The 22806-nt window shown below is 47.4% G+C and overlaps 1 protein-coding gene across 4 annotated transcripts in view; it reads right to left on the bottom strand.

The window, feature by feature from the left end:
* Nucleotides 1-22806, bottom strand: part of ghra (growth hormone receptor a) — a 303078-nt gene that overhangs the window by 204332 nt on the left and 75940 nt on the right. For all 4 annotated transcript variants that reach the window (XM_078215258.1, XM_078215257.1, XM_078215260.1 and 1 more), the window contains exon 2: nt 17435-17522. In XM_078215258.1, coding sequence (XP_078071384.1) covers nt 17435-17504 — 70 coding nt within the window. In that variant the 5' untranslated portion in view covers nt 17505-17522. The remainder of the gene's footprint in view (nt 1-17434; nt 17523-22806) is intronic.

The raw sequence follows: 22806 nt of genomic DNA, 5'->3' as shown, positions 1-22806 counted from the left end.
TGCTGAATGGTATTCTCCTGTTCCAATGTAATGTATTTCACACCAGTGGCTGATATGCATACGGGTGGGTGCGCGGGGCTTGAGGCATGGACATGGGTGTAACCACTGCATTACCTTCCAGGTATGTGTTGCAGTTCAGTCAGACAGGGGAGGGGCAGTCTCCTCACTATTGCGAGATGGGTTCCCATCGAAGGCAGCACTGCAGACTCTGCAGTGTAAGGGGATGTGTTAACACCCGGTGAGCCCCCTTGATTGGGGCAGCAGCTGCCAGACCTGCTGCCTGTTCCTGCTGGTGGGGCCTGGGATGCAAGGTTTGTAGTCAGCCGCTGTGCCTGTCCAGCAGTCGAGTAGCAGGGCAAGCAGGTCGATATTCGTGGGATTGATGGTGGACCTCATGTGGCATCCCTCGGGGGTCTGTCTGCAGCCACAGCAATGTCTGCAGCCAGTGGCGAGCCCCGACTTGTGGACCCTTGGACCAACCGAGGCCCCCTCAAACCACAGCACCCATGCAAGCCCCCCCCTCCCACCTAGCGAATCTGAAGCCTCTGGGTACACCCTGCCCCTCCCCCACCATGGGTGCTGTTCTCAGGTGCCGGAGGGTGGCAACTAGAGGATTTTCACAGTAACTTCATTGCAGTGTTAATGTAAGCCTTACTTGTGACGAATAAATAAACTTTTCAATGGGACTTACCCCCTCGCTCCCCTTCGCTATTGCTGCACATGGCCCAAACTTTTATAGACCATCTGTAAATGAATCCGGCATGGATTCACGCTGGAGAGGGGAGAAAGGAACGAGAAAGGAAGGGGGGGGGGATAGAGCCAAGACAAACTCGCTCATTAGATATAATTCAAATGCATGGAAATAGACACCGTGCCCATTTTGCACGGGGAAACTTGCCTGGGAGGATCCGGACGCTGGGCGTGATTTTGATGTTTTGGGTCTTGATCTATTTTCCCGCCTCCTCTACGCTAATCAACCAGCGCAGAGGGTCGCAAAGATCTCACTCCACATTTCAAAGCTGTCGATTTTCTTTTCTTCCTTTTTCTCAATGCTCCAAGGTGGTGACTGGAAAAGTTACATTCTCTTCTGCAGAAAGCTCCCAGACTAGATCCTTAACAGTGAACTCGGGGTCACAATGCAACAGAGTGTCCTATCAAGCTCTTAAATTTATTTTTTCATGGGACGTGGGTGTTGCTGGCATTCATTGCTCAAGCCTAATTGCCCTTGAACTGAGTGTCTCACTCAGCCATTTCAGAGGCAGTTAAGAGTCAACTGTGGCTCTGGAGTCACGTATAGGCCAGACCGGGTAAGGACGGCAGATTTCCCTCCCTAAAGGACATTAGTGACCCAGGTGGGTTTTTACAACAATTAATGAGAGTTTCATGGTCACCATTATTAAGACTAGCTTTAATATTCCAGATTTATCAATTGAATTACAATTTCATTGGCTGCCGTGGTGCGATTTGAACCCTTATCCCCAGGGCATTGGTGGGGCCTCTGGATTACTAGTCTACCTCCTTTCTTAAGCAAAGGCCAAAAATGACATTCTTCCACTACGGAGTAGTGGATCCTGAGGTGACTAAAGTGTCCAGTGCTGAATCCACAGTGGGGCAGGTAATGTTCGGTTCGATGGGTGAGCGAGATGCTTGGATTTTGGGTCAGCTCCTTCCTCTGTTTGAACTCGGTCTCCACCTGGCCAATCGGAGATGTTTGAAATGACTGACAGTTTTGCGGATGTTTCTTCTCCAGTTTGGGCAATTTAGAGCAAGAGATTCCCACAGATCAGTTTTATGGGACATATTAAAGGACGCCCCTGAAACTTTTCCGACTTTACCTACTTCATCATCTCTCCTAAAGTTTGTGATCATCACTTTTATAGTTAATCCGCAAACAATGTAAAAAAAATCAATACCAGGTTACAAATCTCAGTACAGCATTAATCTTTTCCAGTCCCTGTACCCAGTGAGAGGAAACAAGTCACATGCTCCATCATAGCCTCAAGTCAAGTGACCAAGCTTAGTTCAATGAGGAGTCTAGCAGAGGAAGCGAGGCGCCAATCCAGTGAAGCTACAACACAGGTTCCATTCATGCTAACCAGAGGAAGGAGCCTGTGATAGAAAGAGCTCAGGTCAGAGCTCTGCATGCCTGTCAAATCCAGTCATGAATGGTGCTGGGTAATCAAATATTGAAAAGGCTCCACGAACATTCCTGCTCCCAATGATGGCAACTCCCAGCATCAGTATTTCAACAGAAGGTTGAATTATTTACAATCATCTTCAGGTAGAACTGGAATAACGGTGGCACGGTGGGTTAGCACTGCTGCCTCACAGCACCAAAAACCCAGGTTCGATTCCCAGCTTGGTTCACTGTCTGTGTGGAGTTTACACGTTCTCCCCGTGTCTGCGTGGGTTTCCTCCGGGTGCTCCGGTTTCCTTCCACAGTCTGAAAGACGTGCTGGTTTGGTGCATTGACCCGAACAGGCACCGTAGTGTGACAACTAGGGGAATTTCATAGTAACTTCATTGCAGTGCTAATGTAAGCCTTACTTGTGACTAATAAATAAACTTAACTATGCTATTACATAGAAACTAGGGGCAGAATAGGCCATTCAGCCCTTGGAGCCTGCTCCATCATTCATTTTGATCATGGCTGATCATCAAACTCAATAGCCTGATCACACCTTCCCCCCATATCCTTTCATCCCTTTCACCCTAAGTGCTATATCTAATTCCCTCTTGGAAACATACAATGTTTTTACCTCAACTAATTTTTATGGTCGCAAATTTCACAGGTTGACCACTCTCTGGGCAAAGAACGTTCCCTTCATCTCAATCCTAAGTGGTGTACCCTGAATCCTCAGACTGTGACCTCTGGTTCTGGACTCCTCCACCAACGGGAACATCCTCCCTGCATCTATCCTGTCTAGTCCTGTTAGAATTTTATAAGTTTCTATGAGATCCCCCCTCATTCTTCTGAAATCCAGTGAACATAATCCTAACGGACTTAATCTCTCCACATATGACAGTTCTGCCAGAAGAACATAAGAACACACGAACTAGGAGCAGGAGTAGGCCATCTGGCCCCTCGAGCCTGCTCCGCCATTCAATAAGATCATGGCTGATCTTTTTGTGGATTCAGCTCCACTTACCCGCCTGCTCACCATAACCCTTAATTCCTTTACTGTTCAAAAATTTATCTATCCTTGTCTTAAATACATTCAATGAGGTAGCCTCAACTGCTTCACTGGGCAGGGAATTCCACAGATTCACAACCCTTTATGTGAAGAAGTTCCTCCTCAACTCAGTCCTAAATCTGCTTCCCCTTATTTTGAGGCTATGCCCCCTAGTTCTAGTTTCACCCGCCAGTGGAAACAACTTCCCTGCTTCTATCTTATCTATTCCCTTCATAATCTTATATGTTTCTATAAGATCTCCCCTCATTCTTCTGAATTCCAATGAGTATAGCCCCAGTCTACTCAGTCTCTCTTCATAAGCCAACCCTCTCAACTCCGGAATCAACCTAGTGAATCTCCTCTGCACCCCCTCCAGTGCCAGTATATCCTTTCTCAAGGAAGGAGACCAAAACTGTACACAGTACTCCATGTGTGGCCTCACCAGCACCATCCCAGGAGTCAGTCTGGTAAACCTTTGCTGCACTCTCTCTACAATAAGAACATCCTTCCTCAGGGAAGGAGACCAAAACTGCACACAATATTCCAGGTATTCTGTTTCAACGTTTAAACTACATGCAATAAAAACTGAAATTCACTTTTCAACATCCACCATCATTCCCACATTCTGATAAACATCTGATGTCTGCTTCTCAGCCAGCAAGCAGAGATACTTGCACCTTCTATGACAAAGCAAGCATACATTATTCAAGAGGAAGCGAAAAAGCAGCGCTCTACAGTGCTGCCGCCCTTCACCCCAACAGCCCCACTGGAAACAGAATCAACCAGTTCGCTGAATTCTGACATTTATCAGTAACTGGCAAAGGAGCCAGTTCGCTCTGTACTGAGTCCGTTAATTATTAAAAATGCTCCACAAGAATTCTGTCGATCAGCTCGATCACTGTTTACTTATTGCTGAGTGGTCCAGCTGAAATCCTGAAGGACAATCCCAATGGACTGGCCAAGTTTTAAGCAGGAGGGACAGTGTTGCAGGGGGTGGGGCGGGGGGGGGGCAGGAGGGGCAGTGTGGTGGGGGCTGGGGGGGCAGGAGGGGACAGTGTGGCAGGGGGTGGGGGGGCAGGAGGGACAGTGTAGCAAGGGGTGGGGGGGCAGGAGGGGCAGTGTGGTGGGGGTGGGGGTGCAGGAGGGACAGTGTGGCAGGGGGTGGGGAGGCAGGAGGGGCAGTGTGGTGGGGGTGCAGGAGGGACAGTGTGGCACGGGGTGGGGGGTGGGAGGGGCAGTGTGGCAGATGGGGGGCAGAAGGGTCAGTGTGGCGGGTGGGGGGGCAGGAGGGACAGTGTGGCAGGGGGTGGGAGGGCGGAGGGGCAGTGTGGCGGGGGTGGGGGGCAGGAGGGACAGTGTGGCGGGTGGGGGGGCAGGAGGGACAGTGTGGCGGGTGGGGGGGCAGGAGGGACAGTGTGGCAGGGGGTGGGGGGGCAGGAGGGACAGTGTGGCAGGGGGTGGGGGGGCAGGAGGGACAGTGTGGCAGGGGGTGGGGGGGCAGGAGGGACAGTGTGGCAGGGGGTGGGGGGCAGGAGGGACAGTGTGGCGGGTGGGGGGGCAGGAGGGACAGTGTGGCGGGTGGGGGGGTAGGAGGGACAGTGTGGCAGGTGGGGGGGTAGGAGAGGCAGTGTGACGGGGGGATGGGGGGGTAGGAGAGGCAGTGTGACGGGAGGGTGGGGGGGGTAGGAGAGGCAGTGTGACGGGGGGGGTAGGAGAGGCAGTGTGACGGGAGGGGGTAGGAGGGTCAGTGTGACGGGGGGATGGGGGGGTAGGAGAGGCAGTGTGACGGGGGGGTAGGAGAGGCAGTGTGACGGGGGGATGGGGGGGGTAGGAGAGGCAGTGTGACGGGGGGGGTTGGGGGTGGTAGGAGAGGCAGTGTGCCGGGGGGGTGGGGGGGTAGGAGGGTCAGTGTGACGGGGGGATGGGGGGGGTACGAGAGGCAGTGTGACGGGGGGGGAATGGGGGGGGTAGGAGAGGCAGTGTGACGGGGGGATGGGGGGGGTAGGAGAGGCAGTGTGACGGGGGGGGGGGGGGGGGGGTTGGGGGGGGTATTCAATATAAAATATCTGGAATTAAGAATCTACTGATGACCATGAAACCATTGTCAATTGTTAGAAAAACCCATCTGGTTCACTAATGTCCTTTAGGGAAGGAAATCTGCCGTCCTTACCCGGTCTGACCTACATGTGACTCCAGAGCCACAGCGATGTGGTTGACTCTCAACTGCCCTCTGAAATGGCCGAGTGAGACACTCAGTTTCAAGGGCAACTAGGGATGGGCAATAAATACTGACCAGCATCAATAGTGATGCCCATGCCCCACAAATGAATTTTTAAAAATCACATTTGCTTCTTTTTCAAATCATTTAAAATCTGTGCCCTCTCGTTCCCGATCCTTTTACCAGCAGGAACAGTTTCTCCCTGTCTACTCTGTCCAGTCCCCTCATGATTTTGAAATCTCTATCAAATCTCCTCTTCGTCTTCTTCGCTCCAAGGAGAACAGTCCCAACCTCTCCAATCTATCCTCATCACTGAAGTTCCTCATCCCTGGAACCATTCTTGTGAACCTCTTCTGTCGTCTCTCCAATGAGTTCACATCCTTCCTATAGTGTGGCTCCTAAATCCGTACTCACTGAGATCTAACTCGTGTGATAGAACATAGAGCAGTACCGCACAGGAACAGCCGCTTCAGCCCATGATGTAGGGCTGAACATGACGCCAAATTAAACTAATCCCTCCTGCCTGCCCTTGCTCCATAGCCCTCTAATCCTTGCTTATTCCTGTGCTCATCTAAAAGCCCCTTAAACGCTCCTATTGTATCTGCCTGCACCACCACCCCGGCATAAAATGTATAAAACCCCTGTATAAAATGTGTGCCCCTCACATCTCCTTTCAACTTTCCCCCTCTCCGCTTAAGTGTATGTCCCCTAGTATTAGACATTTCAACTCTGGGGAAGATTCTGACTGTCGACCCTCTGTATGCCTCTCATAATTTTATAGATTTCTATCAGGTCTCCCCTCAGCCTCCGCCGCTCCAGAGAAAACAACCCTAGTTTGTCCACCTCTCCTTATAGCTCAATACCCTCTAATCCAGGCAGCATCCTGGTAAACCTCTCCTGCACCCTCTCCAAAGTTTCCGCATCCTTTCTGTAATGTGGCGACCAGAATTGAACACAATACTCTAAGTGCAGCCTAACCAAAGTTTTATAAAGCTGCAACATGACGTCCTGACTCTTGTACTCAATGCCCCGACCAATAAAGGCAAGCGTGTCATACGCCTTCTTTACCACCCTATCTACTTGTGTGGACACTTTCAGGGAGCTATGGACTCGAACCCCAAGATCCCTCTGTACATCAGTGCTGTTCAGGGTCCTGCCATTAACTCTATACTTACCCTTAACATTTGATCTCCCAAAGTGCAGCACCTCACACTTGTCCGGATTAAACTCCATCTGCCATTTATCCTCCCATATCTGCAGCTGATCGATATCCCGCTGTATCCTTTGACAACATTCTACACTTTTCACAACTTGAGTGTGGGAGGAAACCAGAGCACCCGGAGGAAACCCACGCAGGCACAGGGAGAATGTGCAAACTCCACAGACAGTCACCCAAGGCCGGAATCGAACCTCGATCCTTATCACTGTGTGGGAATCAATGCTAACCACTGAGCCACCGTGCGGCCATAATTAGGCCATGCTTTTCCAAATGCGTGTAAATCTTATCCCTAATGTCTTGTATAACTTCACAATAATTCCCTTGCTCTTTTACGGTATGCTCCTATTAATAAAGCCCAGAATACTATATGCTTTATTAACTGCTCTCTCCATCTGTATGCCCCATTCAATGATCGAGGCACATATAAATCAAGATCCCTCTGCTTCTGCATTCACTTTAGAATTTTACCCCGTATTTTATATTGTTTCTCCATGTTCTTCCAACCAAAATGCATCATCTCACACTTTTCTGCACGGAACTTCATCTGCCACCTATCCGTCCACTCCACCAACTTGTCTATGTCCTTTTGAAGTTCTGCACTGTCCTCTTCACAATAAGTGCCAGACTCCTACTTAACATGGTGGGCAATCCCCAAAGAAGCCAACATGGGCCTCTCGCTAGCTCTCAAAGCACAGAACAAGTCCCCCCATCACCCGGAATAAAATTTTGCATCAGAAAAATTATCCAGAAAAAGAGTGTTGGAAAGAGAGTGAGAATTAGGGCACACGGAGTTGGGGGTAGTGTGTTAAAGTGGATTGGGGACTGGCTATCCGACAGGAAGCAAAGAGTCGGAATAAATGGGTGTTTTTCCGGTTGGAGGAAGGTAACTAGTGGCGTGCCGCAGGGATCGGTACTCGGGCCGCAACTGTTTACCATTTATATAGATGATCTGGAGGAGGGGACGGAGTGTAGGGTAACGAAGTTTGCAGACGACACAAAGATAAGTGGAAAAGTGAATCGTGTGGAGGACGGAGAAGATCTGCAGAGAGATTTGGACAGGCTGAGTGAGTGGGCGAGGATATGGCAAATGGAGTATAACGTTGAGAAATGCGAGGTTATACACTTTGGAGGAAATAATAACAAATGGGATTACTATCTCAATGGAAACAAATTAAAACATGCTACCGTGCAAAGGGACCTGGGGGTCTGCAGGTACAACAGGTGATCAAGAAGGCAAATGGGATGTTGGCCTATATTGCGAAGGGCATAGAATATAAAAGCAGGGATGTCTTGATGCACCTGTACAGGGCATTGGTGAGGCCGCAGCTGGAATACTGTGTGCAGTATTGGTCCCCTTATATGAGGAAGGATATATTGGCATTGGAGGGAGTGCAGAGAAGGTTCACCAGGTTGATACCGGAGATGAGGGGTTTGGATTATGAGGAGAGGCTGAGGAGATTGGGTTTGTACTCGTTGGAGTTTAGAAGGATGAGGGGGGATCTTATGGAGACTTATAAGATAATGCGGGGGCTGGATAGGGTGGAGGCGGAGAGATTCTTTCCACTTAGTAAGGAAGTTAAAACTAGAGGACACAGCCTCAAAATAAAGGGGGGTCGGTTTAAGACAGAGTTGAGGAGGAACTTCTTCTCCCAGAGGGTGGTGAATCTCTGGAATTCTCTGCCCACTGAGGTGGTGGAGGCTACCTCGCTGAATATGTTTAAAGCGCGGATGGATGGATTCCTGATCGGTAAGGGAATTAAGGGTTATGGGGATCATGCGGGTAAGTGGTACTGATCCACGTCAGATCAGCCATGATCTTATTGAATGGCGGGGCAGGCTCGAGGGGCTAGATGGCCTACTCCTGCTCCTATTTCTTATGTTCTTATGTTCTTATAAAAAGAAAAAGGGGCAGAAGAGAGGGAAGGGGAGAGAGAGAGAGAGAGAGAGAGAGATCAGGAGAGAGAAAAAGAGAGTGAGAGAGGCAGAGAGCATCAGAGGGAGAGAGAATCACCGGAGCCCTCTGGTGATCGAATAAACTTGCGTTTTGATACGGTCTTTCTGGATGTTGAAATACTGAATGCTCCAAAGCATCGCACAGCCAATGAATGACTTTGCAAATGCAGCCAGTTATTTTTATATGTCGGGAATCTATGGGGTTGAAGGCCATAGCAAAGTCAAATAAAAAGCAATGATTTGTTCTTCTGTTTTAATGGTCTTGTTTTGGGGAATTGCCCAGACACTGGGGAGAGGTCTCCATTATTCCTTCTGAATAAATCTCAGAAGCTTTTGTGTCCAGCCTCGTTTATACAGGACCTTGTTTTACCAACTCCCTCAGTACTTCACTATAGAGGCACCGTGAGTGTGTGCTGAGTACAGCGAGAGTGCAGGGCTCTCAGAGCTGGAGGTGGGACTGTCATCACTGAATCAAAGGTGATACTTTAGCCACAGAGACAGCTGCTGTTGATGGAAAAACTCAGCAACTCCAGCTCACGGCAAAAACAAAACTGCCGAGAAGGCGGATCGGATCGCTCCTCCCATCTCAAAGCAATTAGAGATCAGGAAGAAATGCCAACCTGCTGGTGAAGCCCACATTCCAGCAACTAATTGAAGTGCCAGATCCATGAAGCAAGACCGGAGACAAGCCAGGCCATCCTAGCACTATCCGCCCTGCAGGAGCATTGCAAAATCTTTCCCAGGAGCTCTGTCTCATGAAGCTAACTTTTATTCACATAGCTTTGGAGGAGTGGTGTTTGTTGCTACTGCCGGATTTGCAACCAAGATCCAGTGTGTCGACAGTTCCCTTGGGTTGTAGCAGGCTGCACATTCCATCAACACGCCTGTCATTTGCCACACGTCACGTGGAGGTTGGTTTAGGCCTCTCTCATCTGTCTGATGCTTTGCCAGCAACCACTCTTCATGGCAATGGTTATGTGCTCTGCAGTTAGGGTCGTGTACATTTTATACTTTCTCCACATTAAGGTTTCTGGTTTCTCCTTTAACACCCTCTCTTTTGGCTGGCTGGATATGAAGCCAGTACCCTGCTTCTCACAGGAATTGTGCTGCACCAACATTATCACAGAATCATCATAGAATCATACAGTGCAGAAGAGGCCCTTCGGCCCATCGAGCCTGCACTGGCACACGAGAAACACCTGAACTCCCACCTAATCCCATCTGCCAGCACTTGGCCCATAGCCTTGAATGTTATGATGTGTCAAGTGCTCATCCAGGTACTTTTCTGCTCCAATGAAAACAACCCAAAACTATCCAACCTCTCTTCATAACTTAAATGTTTCATCCCAGGCAGCTCAAGATACAAAAATCCGAGGTCACGTACCAACCGACTCGAGAACAGCTTCTTCCCTGCTGCTGTCAGACTTTTGAATGGACTTACCTTGCATTAAGTTGATCTTTCTCTACACCCTAGCTATGACTGTAACACTACATTCTGCACCCTCTCCTTTCCTTCTCTATGAATGGAATGCTTTGTCTGTATAGCGCGCAAGAAACAATACTTTTCACTTTATACTAATACATGTGACAATAATAAATCAAACATATAATAAATAACTCCTCATTTCTAGGTTTGCCCTTATCGACACATTGACATAGCATTGTTTTTCCATTTTTGTCCTTCCATGTGTCGCAGTGAAGGACACCAAGGTTCATGACAATCAACGTTTGATGAGAATAGGAGAGAAGGTTGAGGCTAGGTCAGTAATTTGAAGTTGGATCTCACTGAATGTGGCCTTTTTCACCCTACATTGGTGTCGTCTACTTGGACCTCAGTCAGGCTCTTGACAAGTTCCCGGCTGAGAGGCTGCTCAAGACGGTCAGAGCCCCTGGGCAATTTGGCAAATTGGATCAAAAATTGACTTATCAGCAGAGGGTTGTTTTTGTGACTGGAAGCCTGTGTCCAGTGGTTTATCTCAGCGATCAGTGATGGGTCCCTTGCTGTTTGCAGTGTACATTAATAATGTGGGAGGTATGATCAGTAAATTCACAGATGACACGAAAATTGATAATCGCTTAGATTATTAACGGGATTGTCGGGTGGATAGAACAGCGGCAAATGAAACTTAACCCTGAAAAGTGTGAGGTGATGCATTTTGGAAGGACTAACAAGGCATGGGAATACACAATGAATGGCAGGATGCTGGAAAGTACAGAGGGACCTTGGGGTGCATGTCCATAGATCATAGAATCATAGAAACCCCAAAAGGGCAGAAGGAGGCCATTTGGCCCATTGAGTGTGTACTCTCCGAAAGAGTATCTTGCCCGGCTCCCTTCCCCCAGCTGATCTGTTTGTGTTTCTAATTCCACATTCCCATCAACCCCTAATAACCTCTGGTTCCCTTGCCTAACAAGAATCTAACTACCTCCACTGTAAAACTACCCAATGACCCCGCTCCAACGCCTTTTGAGGCAGAGAGTTCAAAACTCACACAACCCTCAGAGAAACAAAATTCTCCTCATCTCGGTCCTAAAAGGGCGACCCCAGTTCTGGACTCACTCACAAGAGCAAACATCCTTTCCATGTCCACCTTGTCATTACCATTCAGGATCTTATATACCCCAAGCAACAGTCACGTGTAGTTTAATCAGGTAGAGGTACCAGATTTTTATTCATTCACAGAATGTGGGCGTCGCCGGCTAGACCAGTATTTATTACCCATCCCTATTTGCCCTCGAGAAGGAGGTGGTGAGTTGCCTTTTTGAACTGCTGCAGTCCATGTGATGTAGGTACACCCACAGTGCTGGTAGGGAGGGAATTCCAGGATTTTGACCCAGTGACAGTGAAGGGATGGCGATATATTCCCAAGTCAGGATGGTGAGTGGCTGGGAGGGAAACCTCCAGGTGGTGGTGTTCCCATGTGTCTGCTGCCCTTGTTCTTCGAGGTGCTGAGGCCATGTCTGTATAGCGCGCAAAAAACAATACTTTTCACTGTATGTTAATACATGTGACAATAATAAATCAAATCAAATCAAACCCACGCAGACACGGGGAGAACGTGCAACCGTATGCAGTCACCCAAGGCTGGACTTGAACAGGGTCCCTGGCGCTGTGAAGCAGCAGTGCTAACCACGGTGCTACCGTGCTGCCCTTGACACAGGGAGGGGGGAGTATACCAACTTTTTCACTGCAGGTATTTGATCGACACGTTGTCGATACGTGTGGAAGAGACGGAGAAACAAGAGGAATTTAAAATATATACTAGTTTCAGAAAAACTATATTTGGACCAGCCACAGACATTTTTCTTTAGAGACTGATCTCATCTTCTCCAGCCAGGTCCATGTCCAACCATCTCTGGGTTCTGTCCTCTTCAATAGCCTCTCTGAATAAAACTGCCCAACTCACTTACTATTTGTGTGGGAACGGTTCTTTGCAATTGTCCATCTTGCTCCAAATCCCTACTGATTAAATATGGCCTTGAGAGGTCCATAAGACCATAAGACCATAAGACATAGGAGCGGAAGTAAGGCCATTCGGCCCATCGAGTCCACTCCACCATTCAATCATGGTTGATTTCAACTCCATTTACCCGCTCTCTCCCCATAGCCCTTAATTCCTCGAGAAATCAAGAATTTATCAATTTCTGTCTTGAAGACGCTCAACGTCTCGGCCTCCACAGCCCTCTGTGGCAATGAATTCCACAGACCCACCACTCTCTGGCTGAAGAAATTTCTCCTCATCTCTGTTCTAAAGTGACTCCCTTTTATTCTAAGGCTGTGCCCCCGCGTCCTAGTCTCCCCTGTTAATGGAAACAACTTCCCTACGTCCATCCTATCTAAGCCGTTCATTATCTTGTAAGTTTCTATCAGATCTCCCCTCAACCTCCTAAACTCCAACGAATATAATCCCACGATCCTCAGACGTTCATCGTATGTCAGGCCTACCATTCCTGGGATCATCCGTGTGAATCTCCGCTGGACCCGCTCCAGTGCCAGTATGTCCTTCCTGAGGTGTGGGAGGTATGATCAACAGTTTGCTGGGTTTAGTTCCATCAATCAAGGTTTTCTTTAGTTTAGTTAGGGCATCATGATCAAAGTTTAAAGTTTATTTATTTAGTCACACAAGTTGGCTTACATTAACACGATAATGAAGTTACTGTGAAAATCCCCTAGTGGCCACACTCCGGCGCCTGTTTGGGTAACACTGAGGGAGAATTTAGCACGGCCAATGCACCCTAACCAGCACGTCTTTCAGGCTGTGAGAGGAAACTGGAGCACCCGGAGGAAACCCACGCAGACACGGGGAGAATGTGCAAACTCCACACAGACAGTGACCCAAGCCAGGAATCGAACCTGGATCCCTGGCGCTGTGAGGCAGCAGCACTAACCACTGTGCTTCTGTGCCACCCCCAGACAGGCTTGGAGGGTTGAATGGCCTGTTCCTGTGCTGTACTTTTCTTTGTTCTAATCTTTAAGTTTTAAGTTTTAAATTTATTTATTAGTGTTACAAGTAGGCTCACATTAACACTGCAATGAAGTTACTGCGTAATCTCCAACATAATCTAGCATAATCTGGCTGAGCCTACATGTGACTCCAGAGTCACGGCAATGTGGTTGACTCTCAACTGCCCTCAGGCAACTAGGGATGGGCAATAAATGTTGGCCCAGCCAGCGACGCCCATGTCCCACGAATGAATAAAAATAAATTCAATGAGATCAGCTGAAATTGTCTTTTCTGGAGAAATCTACCTCAACTCCCTTCACAGTTCCACGTAACTAAATTCCTGAAACTGGGAGTGATCTTTGTTACTTTCCTGTGCAGTTAAGGTGAACAAAAATGTCAGCATAAGCTGGATTTCAGTGGGTGTGTTAACATTCACACTGCACCTCAGCGAGATGCTTGATCTTGAACCTGATTTATTTCTTTGTTATTTTCTACACTGACATCCGGCCTGCTTCAGTGTATCGTTTACTTCTCAGAATTCAAATCTTTAATTACATCCCAACATTTCAAGGGAATAGCAGAAAGAAACAATGAGGAATACCAAAGAGTTACTTATCAAGGAAACAGATTACACTTTGCAATTGCCATGTCAGTTCTGTGCTGCAGATAGCTCTCTGCAGAGACTGATAGCCAAGTTCCGCACACATGAGGACGGCCTCAACCGGGATCTTGGGTTCATGTCACACTATCTGTAACCCCCACGACTTGCCTGGACTTGCAAAATCTCACTAACTGTCCTGTCTGGAGACAATACACATCTCTTTAACCTGTGCTTAACGCTCTCTCCCCTCACATTGTCTGTACCTTTAAGACTTCATTACCTGTAAAGACTCGCATTCCAACCATTATTCATGTAAATTAAGTTTGTGTCTTTATATGCACTGTTTGTGAACAGAACTCCCGCTCACCTGACGAACATAGAACATAGAACATTACAGCGCAGTACAGGCCCTTCGGCCCTCGATGTTGCGCCGACCAGTGAAACCAATCTAAAGCCCCTCTAATCTACAACGAAGGAGCAGCGCTCCGAAAGCTAGTGGCTTTTGCTACCAAATAAACCTGTTGGACTTTAACCTGATGTCGTGAGACTTCTTACTGTGTTTACCCCAGTCCAACGCCGGCATCTCCACATCAGATTACAGTGGCCAGAGCAACACCCAGCACCTGAACCTACTTTTATACGGTCACACAGTGTAAGTTCATGCTTGGACCTGCAAAGTGTACTTCAGAGGTCAGAGAAAGCTGGTTTGCCCAGCAATTCGGAGCAGAATAACAGCTCACTCGTCTTTTAAATCTTTGCCTCCCTTCGTTCTTTCATTGATGAAAAACAAATGAATTTGTTTAGAAACACATTTCAGGACCTCATAATATCCCAAATCATATTCCACCCTTACAGTGATTCTCATATGGGGCGGCACGGTGGCACAGTGGTTAGCACTGCAGCCTCACAGCGCCAGGGACTCGGGCACGGTGGCACAGTGGTTAGCACTGCAGCCTCACAGCGCCAGGGACTCGGGCACGGTGGCACAGTGGTTAGCACTGCAGCCTCACAGTGCCAGGGACTCGGGCACGGTGGCACAGTGGTTAGCACTGCAGCCTCACAGTGCCAGGGACTCGGGCACGGTGGCACAGTGGTTAGCACTGCAGCCTCACAGTGCCAGGGACTCGGGCACGGTGGCACAGTGGTTAGCACTGCAGCCTCACAGCGCCAGGGACTCGGGTTCAATTTCAGCCTTGGGTCACTGTCTGTGCGGAGTCTGCACGTTCTCTCCATGTCTGCGTGGATTTCTTCCGGATGCTCCGGTTTATTCCCATACTCCAAAGATGTGCGGGTTAGGTCAGAAGATATGGGCCAAATGCAGGAAACTGGGATTAGAGTCACAGAGGTTTACAGCACGGAAATAGGCCCTTCGGCCCAACTTGCTCATGCCGCCTTTTTGTTTTAAAACCCTAAGCTAATCCCAAGTCCTTGAAAGTGGTGCAGTTGATGTTGTCTACGTGGACTTTAGCAAGGCCTTTGACAAGGTCATGGTAGGTTGCTGCATTCGGTTAAATCTCACGGGATCCAGGGTGAAGTATCTAAATGGATACAAAATTGGCTTCGTAGAGAATTGTTTTTCAAACTGGAGGCCTGTGACCAGTGGTGTGCCTCAGGGATCAGTGTTGAGTCCACTGTTATTTGTCATTTATATTAATGATTTGGATGAGAATATAGGACGCAACGTTAGTAAGTTTGCAAATGACACTAAGATTAGTGGCAGAGTTGACAGTGAAGAAAGTTATTTCCGATTGCAACGGGATCTTGATCAATTGGGCCAGTGGGCTGACAAATGGCAGATTCAGTTTACTTTAGACAAATGCGAGGTGATGCATTTTGGTAGATTGAACCAGGGCAGGACTTACTCAGTTAATGGTAGGGCGTTGGGGAGAGTTACAGAACAAAGAGATCTAGGGGTACATGTTCATAGCTCCTTGAAAGTGGAGTCACAGGTGGACAGAGTGGTGAAGAAGGCATTCAGCATGCTTGGTTTCATCGGTCAGAACATTGAATACAGGAGTTGGGACGTCTTGTTGAAGTTGTACAAGACATTGGTAAGGCCACACTTGGAATACTGTGTACAGTTCTGGTCATCCTATTATAGAAAGGATATTATTAACCTAGAAAGAGTGCAGAAAAGATTTACTAGGATGCTACCGGGACTTGATGGATTGAATTATAAGGAGAGGCTGAATAGACTGGGACTTTTTTCTCTGGAGCGTAGGAGGCTGAGGGGTGACCTTATAGAGGTCTATAAAATAATGAGGGGCAAAGACAAGGTAGATAGTCAATACCTTTTCCCAAAGGTAGGGGAATCTAAAACTAAAGGGCATAGGTTTAAGGTGAGAGGGGAGAGATACAAAAGGGTCCAGAGGGGCAATTTTTTTTCGAGGGTGGTGAGTGTCTGGAACAAGCTGCCAGAGGTAGTAGTAGAGGCGGGTACAATTTTATCTTTTAAAAAGCATTTAGATAGTTACATGGGTACGATGGGTATAGAGGGATATGGGCCAAATGCGGGTAATTGGGATTAGCTTTGGGGTTTTAAAAAAAAAGAAGGGCGGCATGGACAAGTTGGGCCGAAGGGCCTGTTTCCTTGCTGTAAACCTCTATGACTCTATCTATGGCACATTTGCAATGATGATGTGGTTATTCAGAACTGCAATTTGACCATTTCTGTCCTTATAACATTCAATCTCATCCCTGGCCAACTCCTATTGGTATCTGTTCAACAGCACCATCAGAGAGTTGACATGGTGCAGATTCTGGGGGATATAAATTAACCCAAGCTGATAAGGAACCCTGATTTTTCATTCCTTCAATCCCAGGTAGAATTGACAACACAGGCCCTTTGGCTCAATCGGTCTATTCTGGTGTTCGTGCTCCACACAAGCTGCCTCACCCACTTCTTCATCTCACCCCAACGCTGCATCATTATAGAATGATAAAGCCCACAGGACACCATTCTGTGAGAGGCTGAGTGCTGCCGGGGAGGGTGGGAGGGGGGCCAGTGCTGAGAAAAGTGCTGGCGTTCCCGATGCGCTCCCTCGGGGACAGCCACTGTGATCTGTCTCAGGGAGCTGCTGACCCCTGAAAAATAAATCTCAATGTCTAAACTATACCCGAGTGTCTACACAGCACACACACACACCTCTGTCCCCAGACACGTTGGTTCATTCTATTCCAGCCCTGACCTTTCATCCTGCCCTGGATCAAAGTTCCAGCTAAAAGCCGTCTGCCCAATCGGACTTTCTGCCAAGACAGACGGACAATGTAAAATCCCATTTTTATTAATTATTGTAAATTGACTTCCTTGATTATCCCGAATGGAATATCGCATGAGGGCCGGTGACGTCGGGCCATGCACCCGACGTCTTCTTGCCTGATTTTACACACTTCCTGCTCAGACACACGCCCCTCCCAGCTATATAAAATCTGGCCATCGTGCCTTTAAGTATAATGTCCCTTGGCCATTTACATCACTCTTATTCCTCTCCTTAGCTTGGCCTGTACCCTCTCCTCCTGTTTCCACCACTTGCTGAACTGTTGGTTCTATCTGAAGGATTAATCAGGGGCAAAAACAAAAAAGGAACAAAAAAACTCAGATGTGTGGATAGGATTGAGGCGAGATTGAATAAAAGAAGTGAAAAAGCAGAATAATCCAATGGATCACCAGCAACGGTAACAGCAATGAATGAAGTTTATTTCTTTGAGCTCCCTCTCCAAATCCCCTGCTTTACGCGATTAAGAACAGATTCTCAACCAATCTCCTTCCAGTCCTCACTCCTTTCATCACATATCTGCAGCAGATACTGACATAAACTAACTTACCATCTGACGAGTAAACTGAGTCAATGAAAGCCACAGCCAGTGAATACCAGATGACCCAGAGCGCAGCCATAATTCAATCCAGAATGATCTGTAAGTAGAAAGAAATTCAACAATTAACATTACAGCTTCCTTCTCATCTCTTCTAAACTAGATGTTCTTTCTTGTGCGATGGACCCAAGGACTCATCCAAGTTCCAATTCAGTTTGGACCCCGTGCAGAGAAACATAGAAAGATAGAAAAACTACAGCACAATACAGGCCCTTCAGCCCACAAAGTTGTGCCGAACATGTCCCTACTTTAGCGATTACTAGGCTTACCTATAACGCTCTATCTTACTAAGATCCATGTACTTATCTAAAAGTCTCTTAAAAGACCCTATCGAACCCGCCTCCACCAACATTGCTGGCAGCCCATTCCACGCACCCACCACCCTGAGTGAAAAACTTACCCCTGACATCTCCTCTGTACCTACTCCCCAGCACCTTAAACCTGTGTCCTCTTGTGGCAACCATTTCAGCCCTGGGAAAAAGCCTCTGACTGTCCACTCGATCGATACCTCTCAACATCTTATACACCTCTATCAGGTCACCCCTCACCCTTCGTCTCTCCAAGGAGAAAAGGCCGAGCTCACTCAACCTATCCTCATCAGGCATGCTCCCCAACCCAAGAGAGTGTGGACAGGCTTTTTTACCAGGGGAATCTCATGGCTAAGGCCCATCATATTATCACCAACGTTTATATATTTATAGGTTGTCCAGTCACTGGACTGCAGCAGAACCATTCGGCATTTCCAGTTCCTGAAGCCCTTCAGCCCAACCAGGCCATGCCGATCATGGTGCCCTCCCAGCCAGTCCCAATTGCCCGCGTTTGGTCCCTATCCCTCTAATCCTTTCCCATCCATGTATTTATCCAAATGCTTTTTAAATGTTGCTATTGTCTCTGCCTCACCCACTTTCTCTGGCAGCTCATTCCATGCACGTACCACCTTCTGTGAGAAGAAGTTGCCTCTCAGGTTCCTTTTAAATTTTTCTCCTCTCACCTGAAACCTATGCCCTCTAGTTTTCAATTCCCCTAATTCAGCATCAACCGCAAATTTACTAACCATGCCTTATACATTCACATCCACATCATTTATATAAATAACGCATAACAAGGGGCCCAACACCGACCCCTGAGGCACACCACATCCACATCCATCTGACGAAGGAGCAGCGCTCCGAAAGCTTATGGTATTTGCTACCAAATAAACCTGTTGGACTTTAACCTGGTGTTGTGAGACTTCTTACTGTGCACACCACATATAGCCATAGGTCTCAAATTCAACAAACAACCATCGACCATTCACTCTCTGCTTCCTATCATCGAGCCAATTTTGAATCCAATGAGCTAGCTCTCCCTGGATCTCATGCAACCTAACTTTCCAGACTAGCCTGCCATGTAGGACCTTGTCAAAGCCCTTGCTAAAGTCATAAGAGTTTTACTGCATGGAAACAGGCCCTTCGGCCCAACTTGTCTATGCCACCTCTTTTTTGAATCACTACGCTAGTCCCAATTACCCACGTTTGGCCCATATCCCTCTGTACCCATCTTACCCATGTAAACGAAATGCTTTTAAAAAGACAAAATTGTACCCGCCTCTACTACTACCTCTGGCAGCTTGTTCCAGGCACTCACCACCCTCTGTATGAATAAATTCAGACCCTCTGGACCCTTTTGTATCTCTCCCCTCTCACCTTAAACCTATGCCCTCCAGTTTTAGACTCCCCTACCTTTGGGAAAAGATATTGACTATCTAGCTGATCTTTGCCCCTCATTATTTTATAGACCTTTATAGGTCACCCCTAAGTCTCTTATGCTCCAGAGAAAAAAGTCCCAGTCTATCCAGCCTCTCCTTATAACTCAAACCATCAAGTCCCGGTAGCATCCTAGTAAATCTGTTCTGCATTCTTTCAAGTTTCTATAATAGGATGACCAGAATTGCACACAGTATTCCAAGTGTGGCCTTACCAATGTCTTGTACAACTTCAACAAGATGTCCCAACTCCTGTATTCAATGTTCTGATCAATGAAACCAAGCATGCCGAATGCCTTCTCCACCACTCTGTCCACCTGTCACTCCTCTTTCAAGGAGCTATGAACATGTACCCCTGGATGTCTTTGTTCTATATCTCTCCCCAACACCCTACCATTAACTGAGTAAGTCCTGCCCTGGTTCGATCTACCAAAATGCATCACCTCACATTTATCTAAATTAAACTCCATCTGCCATTCATCAGCCCACACCCCCAATTGATCAAGTTCCCATTGCAATCCTAGATAACCTTCTTCGCTGTCCACTATGCCACCAATCTTGGTGTCATCTGCAAATTTACTAACCATGCCTCCTATATTCTCATCCAAATCATTAATATAAATGACAAATAACAGTGGACCCAGTATCGATCCCTGAGGTCACAGACCTCCGGTTTGAAAAACCTCTACAACCACCCTCTGTCTTCTGTCAAGAAGCCAATTTTGTATCCATTTGGCTACCTCACCCTGGATCCTGTGAAATTTAACCTTATGCAACAACCTACCATGTGGTACCTTGTCAAAGGCCTTGCTAAAGTCCATGTAGACAACATCAACTGCACTGCCCTCATCTACCTTCTTGGTTACCCCTTCAAAAAACTCAATCAAATTTGTGAGACATGATTTTCCACTCACAAAGCCATGCTGACTGTCCCTAATCAGTCCTTGCCTCTCTAAATACCTGTAGATCCTGTCTCTCAGAATACCTCCCAACAACTTACCCACTACAGACGTTAAACTCACCGGTCTGCACTTCCCAGGCTTTTCCCTGCAGCCCTTCTTAAACAAAGGCACAACATTTGCCACCCTTCAATCTTCAGGCATCTCATTCTTGGCTGTCGATGATTCAAATATCTCTGCAAGGGGACCTGCAATTTCCTCCCTTGCCACTCATAACAGCCTGGGATACAATTCATCAGGTCCTGGGGATTTATCTACCTTGATGCGCTTTAAGACTTTTAGCACCTCCTTCTCTGTAATATGTACACTCCTCAAGACATCACTATTTATTTTCTCAAGTTCCCTAACATCCATGCCTTTTTCAACAGTAAATACTGATGAGAAATATTCATTTCGGATCTCACCCATCCTTTGTGGATCCGCACATGTTGATCCTTAAGAGGCCCTACTCTCTCCCTAGTTACTCTTTTGCCTTTTATGTATTTGTAGAAGCACTTTGGATTCTCCTTTGCCTTATCTGCCAACGCAATCTTGTGTCCCCTTTTTGCCCTCCTGATTTCTCTCTTAACTCGACTTCTACACCTTCTATATTCTTCAAGCGATCCACTTGATCCCAGCTGCTTATGCATGTCATGTGTCTCCTTCTTCTTCTTGACCAGGGCCTCAATATCCCGAGTCATCCAAGGTTCCCTACTTCTACCAGCCTTGCCCTTCACTCTAAGAGGAACGTGCTAACCCTGAACCTTTGTTAACACACTTTTGAAAGCATGCCACTTACCAGACGTTCCTTTTCCTTCCCACAGACTCCCCCAATTAACTTTTGAAAGTTCCTGCCTGATACCATCAAAATTGGCCTTGCCCCAATTTAGAATTTTAACCTTTGGGACAGACCTACCATTCTCCATAGCTATCTTAAAACGAATAGAATTATGGTCACTGGTCCCAAAGTGATTCCTCACTAACAATCCTGTCACCTGCCCTTCCTTCTTTCCCAAGAGGAGGTCAAGTTTTGCCCCCTCTCTAGTCGGGCCATCCACATACTGAATGAGAAATTCCTCCTGAATATACTCAACAAATTTCTCTCCATCCAACCCTCTAATACTATGGCTGTCCCAGTCAATGTTGGGAAAGTTAAAATCTCCGACTATTACCACCCTATTTTTCTTGGAGCCATCTGTAATCTCCTTACATATTTGCTCCTCAATTTCCTGCCGACTATTTGGGGGCCTATAGTACAATCCTATCAAAGTGATTTCTCCCTTCTTATTTCTCAGTTCTACCCAAATAGACTCAGTGGCCGAACCCTTGGATATATCCCCTCTCAGTACGGCCGTGATGCTTTCCCTAATCAAAAGTGCAACTTCCCCTCCTCTCTTACCTCCTGTTCTATCTTTCCTGTGGCATCTGTACCCTGGAACATTGAGCTGCCAGTCCTGGGAGGCACGGTGGTACAGTGGTTAGCACTGCTGACAGCGCCAGGGACCAGGGTTCAATTCTGGCTTTGGGTCAATGTCTGTGCGGAGTTTGCATTTTCTCCCTGTGTCTGCGTGGGTTTCCTCCGAGTGCTCCGGTTTCCTCCCACAGTCCAAAGATGTGCAGGTTAGGTTGATTGGCCATGATAAATTGACCCTAGTGTCAGGAGGATTAGCGGGGTAAATACATGGGGTTACAGGAATAGGGGTTGGGTGGGATTGTGATTGGTGCAGACTCAATGGGCCAAATGGCCTCCTTCTGCATTGGAGATATTCTATGATTCTATGATTCTATCCCTCCCTTCGCCATGTTTCAGTAATTGCTATAATATCCCAGTCCCGCGTACCCATCCATGCCCTGAGTTAATCTGCCTTTCCCATCAGGCCTCTTGCATTGAAATAAATGCAGTTTAATCTGGACTTCCCTTGCTCTCTGTCTTGCTTTTGCCTGATCTGTCTGGTACTAGGATTACTGACACTGCCTTTACTAATTAATGTGCTCTCTTTAACTTCCATGCTGTCCTCAACCTTCTCTTCTGTCTCCCTATTGCTTTGGATCCCACCCCCCCGCCGCCAAACTAGTTTAAACCCTCCCGAGTGGCTCTAGCAAATCTCCCCGCCCGGATGTTAGTTCCCCTCCAGTTCAGGTGTAACCCGTCCCTCTTGAACAAGTCACCCCTTCCCCAGAAGAGATCCCAATGATCCACAAATCTAAATCCCTGCCCCCTGCACCAGCTCTCAAGCCACACATTCATCTGCCTAATCTTCCCATTCCTCCTCTCACTAGCACGTGGCACCGGTAGCAGTCCAGAAATTACTATCTTCGAGGTCCTGCACTTTAGCCTTCTGCCTAACTCTCTATATTCACACTTCAGGACCTCATCCCTTTTCCTACCTATGTCGCTGGTACCAATATGTACTGATGTGGAGATGCCGGCGTTGGACTGGGGTGAACATAGTAAGAGTTTTAACAACACCAGGTTAAAGTCCAACAGGTTTATTTGGTAGCAAATACCATTAGCTTTCGGAGCGCTGCTCCTTCGTCAGATGGAGTGGAAATGTGCTCTCAAACAGGGCAGAGACACAAAATCAAGTTACAGAATACTGATTAGAATGCGAATCCCGACAACCAGCCAGATCTTAAAGATA

This window comes from Mustelus asterias, chromosome 6 (genome assembly GCF_964213995.1).
Source record: "Mustelus asterias chromosome 6, sMusAst1.hap1.1, whole genome shotgun sequence".
NCBI lineage: Eukaryota > Metazoa > Chordata > Chondrichthyes > Carcharhiniformes > Triakidae > Mustelus > Mustelus asterias.
This window is presented reverse-complemented; position numbering and strand designations above follow the sequence as displayed.